General features: G+C 61.5%; 2 protein-coding genes across 2 annotated transcripts; both read left to right on the forward strand.

The window, feature by feature from the left end:
• The first annotated feature begins 576 nt into the window (after window positions 1–576).
• CHLRE_13g582600v5 (uncharacterized protein) lies at window positions 577–3,993 on the forward strand. Its single transcript, XM_043069596.1, has 5 exons — window positions 577–1,038; window positions 1,329–1,385; window positions 1,518–1,582; window positions 1,797–1,921; window positions 2,159–3,993. Exons 1-5 carry the CDS (start codon window positions 817–819, stop codon window positions 3,079–3,081), a joined length of 1,392 nt encoding a protein of 463 aa, XP_042917571.1. The 5' UTR covers window positions 577–816; the 3' UTR covers window positions 3,082–3,993.
• A 493-nt stretch (window positions 3,994–4,486) lies between these two features.
• CHLRE_13g582650v5 (uncharacterized protein) lies at window positions 4,487–6,786 on the forward strand. The gene is made up of 4 exons (XM_043069597.1): window positions 4,487–4,713; window positions 5,020–5,547; window positions 5,977–6,074; window positions 6,511–6,786. Exons 2-4 carry the CDS (start codon window positions 5,416–5,418, stop codon window positions 6,728–6,730), a joined length of 450 nt encoding a protein of 149 aa, XP_042917572.1. The 5' UTR covers window positions 4,487–4,713; window positions 5,020–5,415; the 3' UTR covers window positions 6,731–6,786.

Raw genomic sequence — 6,786 nt, forward strand, 5'->3', positions numbered from 1 at the left:
TCCCAGCTCACGGCACAGATTCACAAGTAGCTGGCCGTGCGCATGGCCTTGCTTTTGGTCCATGCTTTTCCTCTCCGGTATGGCCGCTAATAGGCTCGATGCATTCCTGCCTGTGTGTGCAGCAATCTCACCATCCGCCTCCGCGCCTAGGACTTCTTGCAAATTGGCAACCCGTGCATTCATATCTCCCATAAGCAACAGCTCGTCGTTAGCAGTGCAAAAACGATTTATCAGTGCTCTTAGCTTGCCGAAAACCCTATCTCCCGCTGTGCGTGTCACGCCAGCCTGCACACGTGCCCTTGCATACCGCTTAGAGCTAGCGGGGGCCGCGTAGCATGCTCCTATCACTATGCTCTTCCCTCCCAACGCCAGTGCGTTCCCACGAAACCGCACCCAGATACTCTGGCTGCCCCTTGGCAGCTGAGTATTAATGGTGGTGTCTTGTTTTTGAGTGAACACCCCCATCTCGGCCCCATCTCGGCGCCAGGTGAAGCGTTTCTGCTACCTTGACGCGACCGTGACTCTCAAGTAACGATATTATATTACCACTACTAAGACTGTACACTATCCCTTAACCCGTCACAACAACGCGACTTGGACAGTCCAAAGCCGTAATAGAACGCGGCACTGAAAGCTTGGCAAAGCAGGCCCCTTCACGCGTTTACACGCCATATCGCCTGAGTACCTTCTACTGCTACTCAAAACGCAACGTCGGGCCTGCAACGGGCCCGTCTTCGCAGATGCGCTGCACCTAGACGTTGGCCCCAACGCTGGTGGGCCTTAAACGCCTGACCGGACGTTCAAAAGAGTATTGAGATGCAGAGCGGTGGACTGCCGCAGCAGCCGCAGCCGGCGCCTCAGGTTGTGGCGCATCAGCAGCAGGCGCTGGCGCACCTGTATGGCCAGGCATTTCTTCATCTCCAAGAGACTCAGATAGCTGAGATGCAGTGGAGGCTGGAGCTGTCTGCCAAGCTTGAGGCAGTCCTTGAGAAACTGCGGGAGCGGAACCAAGCCACCGCAAACATCTGCTTGTGCCAGGCAAGTATACGAGATAACTTAGGATTGAGGCTCTAGCTGGCGGAAGCGAGGGCGTCGCGGCTTCTTCTCACGTGCCGCGAGCGCGGGAGGCACCGAAGGCCTTCGCATACCTGCGCCAGGCTAGCGACACATATGGGATGATTACACTGCGCAACCCCTAGGCACTGGACGGGGTGAACAGCTTTCGGGCCCAGCGCTCTTGCGAGCCCTAACAGTGTCGAGACCATCGCACCAGCGTCAGTCATCGTGGCGTCACTCTGACCCTGTGGCCCCCAACGCTTCTCACGCAGACCTGGCTGGGAGCGGATGGTTGCGAGGTGCAGAACCCAAACTCGTTGGAAGTGACGGTAGGTGGCGGGGCGCGCGGCCAGTCAGGTCGGGGGGATGGGGCTTCGGGCATCGCCTCCCAAATACCGGGCCAGCACACGCGGCTTCGCGCACGGCCTGACGCCAGCTTGCTTCTGCGTCCCTTACTACAGCTCTGGGCAGACCCGCGCCTGGGCTTCGTGCTGGACCCGTTGTTTAACGAGCTGCGCGTGAAGAGGTGCGTATACCGTAGGGGGGTGGAAGGGCCCTTGGCCTGAGGGAAGGCGCAGCGCAGGGTGTGGCGACGCGTCTCGCTTGGGGACGTACGCCCGTATGTGCACCGGTCAGCCTCGGACCAGCTACTGCTACCACACGTCTGCAGCCTCATTCGTACTTTTTGCAGTTCTTACCGCTGCCTTCTCGCCTCCTTTGGCCACCGGTGCTGCCTGCAGCTGCCAAGGGCCAGTCTTCTTCCGGAACTCCATGCCCGGCAAGGTGTGGCGCTCGGGGGCGGTGCAGATCGTGCAAAACCTGCGCATCCTGCCGCCCACGCTGCACCCGCGCAGCCAGCTTTCCGGTGAGTGGCCCGCCACTGTGCAATCCCTGCCCCGCTAAGGGTCGCACACCCTACGCACATTTCGGCGCGTCCTGAAAGCACGGCGGACCCAGTCCCCTCACACGCCAGCCCAAACCGAGCCTCTCCCTACCAACTCCTTCTTTCTTCCTTTCGCGATCGCCATCGCCTTGCACCTAACTGGCCATGCCTGGAATACCCCCCCCCACACACACACACGCGCTTTCCGTCGCCCCACAGAGGAGGCGCTCGAGCGGCTGGCGGAGGCCCTGTACATCCCCATCTACGACCTGGCGCGCCCGCTCAAGGGCCAGGTCTGCGTGCTGGAGGTACTGCTGTCCACGCGCGCCACCGAGGCGATGCTGGTCGCCGACGTCATCAGCTTCATCGGCAGCCTGCTCACCGCGCTGAACCTGTCGCTGGCCAACCCCATCCAGCCGCCCATCCGGCGTAGCGTCCTGTGCGGCCGCCGCGCGCGCGCGCCCGACTCGGACGGGGAAGGCAGCGACGGCGAGAGGCCGGGGTCGGGGCGGGGCGCGGGGTCCGGCAAGCCTGCGGCTGCGCCGAAGCCGCCGTTGCCGCCCCAAGCGGCGGGCGCAGCGGGTCAGGCGGGCGGCAGCGGGGCACCGACGTCAACGCCGCCGCCGCAACCGCCGCCGCAGCAGGCGGGCACCGTGGCATGTGGAGCGGCGGCGGGCGCTGGTGTGACGGCGCGCGGGTGCTGCCCTGCCACGGGCCCTGCGACGTCAGAGCAGCCCACGCTGCCGGCGAGCCCTAGCCCGGAGCGCCTTGGCCGCAGCAGCGAGGTTTCAGCGGCGGCAGGGGGCGCCCCTTCCGCGCAGCCGGGAGCCGCCGCTGCCGAGGGCGTGCAGGCTGAGGTGGAGCAGCAGGCGGAGCAGGAGGACGGCGCGGCCGTCAGCGCGCTGCGCATGCCACGCAAGGTGCGCAAGGTGCTGGACGGGGCCATGCAGCGCAGCAAGAGCGTGGTGTCAGTGGCGGCGCTGTCGCATGGAATGGCGGATGAGGACGAGGAGGAGGAGGAGGAGGAGCGGCTGGCGGAGGCAGCTGCGGCCGCGGCGAGGGCCGCGCAGGCAGCTGCAGCAGCAGCGGCGGCGGCGGTAGTGGTGCAGCCGGCGGCGGCGCCGAGTGAAGCGACAAAGTAGGTTCCGGGTGTTACGATCATCAACACAACGCACGCAACAGCAAGCACTGGGCAGCTTGTTACGCGGATCATTATGATGCGAATGCGTTCATTGTCCCCAGAGTCAGAGGCCGCTCTTGTGTCGTGATTGGACATTCAAGCCCGGCACCAAAGCTCCTTTGTCCCTTGTCATCCTTTGGCACGGGCAAACATTTTTGACGGCTCTTTCGGCCGTCTTCATGATGATAATCAGTAGTATAGCGCCGTATGTGTGCGTGTGTTTGTCCAATCTTCTTTCTCGGGAATTCCCGGGCCGCCACCTGGATTCGCTGCGCTCAGGTCGCAGATGCTTCTCCAGCAATGGCTTTTGCATAAAGGGCCCGCCCATTGTTTCTCGAGTCGTGACCGCACGCTCGTGTGTGAGTACAATAGGTACGGTAGTGTTTTCGTTTGTGTAGGTTTGAGATGCTTTCTGGTTTGGGTGGTGTGTGTGTGGATGGCGCGTCGGAACACATCGCCACAGTGTTTGCATCCGTGCGGATTGTTTTTGAGCATCTATTTCGAAGGCCGAGGCTGTCGGGGTGCTGGCTGGCAGTTATTGCGAGGTGCCGTCGGCTTTTGTGACACTGGGCAGGGAAATGGGGTGGAGGAAAGGGTGGCGAACGGCAAGACGTTTTACGGGTCTTGGTGGCAGATTTTGCAGAGCGTCCAGGCGCAGGAATCGAGGGCATGAGAGGACGATTTTCCGTGCAACAGAAGAGCGCCGAAGAAATCGTGAGAGGCGTGAGGCGTTGGCGAAGAGCAGGAGAGCGCAGGCAAAGGAATGCTTTAATGTCAGACCGGCCGGTGCAGGCTGGTGCCGCAACGCGCAGTATGCGACTATGGTTATCATGGCTGCACGCTGCTGTGCTACCGAATGTAAACAATATTTCATGCGAGTGGCGCTTCACGACTGCCCAGTAGAACTATGCCAGGGATCGGTGGTAGGGCCTTAGGGCAGTAGCAGGCTCCCCTGGGGCAGCACTTGGCAGCACGAAAGCAGGGGAGACCCACAGCCGGTCCCCAAGAGGTGGACGCCAGCAGGCGGCCAGGCCTACTGATGGGGGGGGACGAACCTGATGCAGCCATGCAGGTGCTGACAGAGATGTCGGCGCAGCAGCCGCAGCTTGAGTCGTGCTTGGATGCGTGTGTTGCACGTCTAGGACGTAGACACGGCCGTGCCGTGCACCAGTGTTGGTGCGTGTGCGCCGAGCCCGATGATGGAAAACCTGAGGGACACGTGTGGTTCTGGCAGTACCCGGGCGGGGCGGGGTGAGGCTACAGGAGGTGGGCGACACTCGCCGTGCCGGGTGCGCAATACATCATGTACCAAACCGTGGACGTTACATTGTGCTACAATATCGTATTGAAGGCACCGTTCATGTTTGAATGCCCCGCGCTGCGGGCGAGACAGGCTGAACCGGCGAACCTTTGAGAGTCAGCCCACCGCCCCAAACACGTATACCGCGTAGCTTTGCGCATTAATTCACACCTGTAACAGTATTACATACCTCTATGAAATGTCTGCTACACTACAGCAAGACAGCTATTCTCGCTGAAGGCGAAATTTTGGACACTGCCTGAGAGACTCAAGAGCATCTTTGCTAATCAACTGGTGTGTAACATATGGCATTATCTGGACATCCCTTGCAGTGGGGACCAGCGCGCTAGCAGTTTATCGAAGGGCCGCTGCGCGGGCGCATCCATACTCATATCTGCTGCTGTCATGTCGTTTGGAAGTCTTGAGCGCGTAAAGCAGTATCAAGGATTCGGGCTACGTGAAAAGCAGTGCTGTTGAATGTCACCAAACTTGCACACTTCGCGGAGAATGGGAGCTTGTCAACCTGATAGTCGCTTTGAGCTGGCCGAGTAAGATGATACAGTGGCTAAATGGCGCTCGGTTTAAACCCACTTGGCACAGGTGCATTCAGGCCGCGCTGCACACGCACACGCGTGCACGAAGAGGCGTGCGCATCTTAGTTGTGGCAGAGTTGTACAAAGGACAGGAAGCGAAGTCGGCAGGCTGTGAGAAAGCCGACTGGGCGTGCCCAGTCGCCGGCTGCAGCCACACCAGCTTGCAGCGGCGGGGAGCAGCGGCAGCGGCCCCTTCAGCGCCAGCACCAGGGCCGGCGTGAGCAGTTCGCCACCGGAGCTGGAGACGCACTAGCCCAGCGCTGCCAGCCAGACCCGCGGCGGCGCCGGAGCCCCGCACTCAGGGCCCCGCACGGCCCCACGCGCCCCGAAGGACCCGCGCCGGGCGCCCGCCGCCAGCCAGAGCCTCAGCCCCAAGGAGCGGGCCGAGGCGTCTGTTGTCACCATGCACAAATACCGGCTGGTGGCGAAGAAGGGCGAGGGCACTTTCTCAGAGGTGCTTAAAGCCCAGTGCATCAAGAATGGCAAGTACGTGGCCATCAAGTGCATGAAGAACCACTTTGATAGCCTGGACCAGGTGGGTGTCGGAGAGGTCGTGGCTTAGGGAGAGGGGGAGGGAGAGGGAGAGGGAGAGGGAGAGGGAGAGGGAGAGGGAGAAGCAGAGGGAGAGAGGCAGAAGATAAGGCAGGGTAGGATGTTAGGATGCTCCTTGGGGGACGTGAGGATTGATCAAAGGGGAGCTGTGCAGGGTGTGTGCCGTGTCGAGACACCGCAAGACGAGATGCGTGGGTAATAGCGTGAGGACGCTTGGGAAGGTTTGGCCGGTGTTGAGCATGAGTGTGTGTGCCAGGGCTGACGGCTGGGCACGCCGCGATCACCTATGCCAGCTCGCCAGCGTACACACACACGCCCCCTCACACACCCGATCACACGCACGCACATACAAACACACACATGCGCTATGTTTTCCTTGTGCTCTTTAACACACACACACACACATCCGCAGGTGAACAACCTGCGGGAGATCCAGGCGCTGCGGCGTCTGTCGCCCCACGCCAACATCATCAAGCTGCTGGAGGTGCTGTACGACCAGCCCACCGGGAGGTGAGGGGCGGGGCGGGCGGGTGGCTGTCGGGTGGGTGGGGATGTGGGTGTGGTGTGAAACCCTGAAACCCAATGCCGATTAAGGGGGCATGCGAGCATTTCAATGGAGGTTCGGCATTTGGGCTTGAGCAGCACTTGCGGGCGGGATGGGAGAGGAGAAGAGGGCGAGGGGGGAAAGGGAGTGGGGGCGCAGGGGCCCGTTTGCATACAGGAGGGGGCAGACGAGGCGAAGGGAGGATGTGTGTGACGAGGTGAATAATACGCACACAGTTTGCAGGCGTGGATTACGAGATGGGAAAATTTGGAGGTTGGTACGCCCGAGCCCAACGAGTTAGGGACCCTCATTACCAGAACGCATTTGTGGGAAGCGGGCATTGTAGGCGAAGGGAGGATGCGTTTGCGCTGACTCCCGACTTCTTCCTCGCCCGCCCTCCAGGCTGGCTCTGGTGTTTGAGCTCATGGACATGAACATCTACGAGCTGATCCGCGGCCGGCGGCACTACGTGGCGGAGGAGCGCATCAAGAACTACATGTACCAGCTGATGAAGTCCATGGACCACATGCATCGCAACGGCATATTCCACAGGTGGGGGTGGGCGGGTGGGAGTGTGGATGGGGTGGGGTGGGCGGGCGGGTGGGTAGGCGGGTGTTGGTGAGGTTTCCTGGGCTGGTGTGGCACTGTGTGGCGTGTGGTATGCGTGTGGTGGGAGGG

Source organism: Chlamydomonas reinhardtii, chromosome 13, assembly GCF_000002595.2.
Source record: "Chlamydomonas reinhardtii strain CC-503 cw92 mt+ chromosome 13, whole genome shotgun sequence".
NCBI lineage: Eukaryota > Viridiplantae > Chlorophyta > Chlorophyceae > Chlamydomonadales > Chlamydomonadaceae > Chlamydomonas > Chlamydomonas reinhardtii.

What these genes read in the sequence shown, in the direction of transcription:
- CHLRE_13g582600v5 (XM_043069596.1), top strand. Translation starts at nt 817, where the DNA reads ATGCAGAGCGGTGGACTGCCGCAGCAGCCGCAGCCGGCGCCTCAGGTT. An exon ending in CAAACATCTGCTTGTGCCAG is followed by an intron (nt 1,039 to 1,328) that starts GCAAGTATACGA and finishes CTTCTCACGCAG; the next exon opens with ACCTGGCTGGGAGCGGATGG. An exon ending in CCCGCGCAGCCAGCTTTCCG is followed by an intron (nt 1,922 to 2,158) that starts GTGAGTGGCCCG and finishes GTCGCCCCACAG; the next exon opens with AGGAGGCGCTCGAGCGGCTG.
- CHLRE_13g582650v5 (XM_043069597.1), top strand. Translation starts at nt 5,416, where the DNA reads ATGCACAAATACCGGCTGGTGGCGAAGAAGGGCGAGGGCACTTTCTCA. An exon ending in ACTTTGATAGCCTGGACCAG is followed by an intron (nt 5,548 to 5,976) that starts GTGGGTGTCGGA and finishes ACACATCCGCAG; the next exon opens with GTGAACAACCTGCGGGAGAT. An exon ending in TACGACCAGCCCACCGGGAG is followed by an intron (nt 6,075 to 6,510) that starts GTGAGGGGCGGG and finishes CCCGCCCTCCAG; the next exon opens with GCTGGCTCTGGTGTTTGAGC.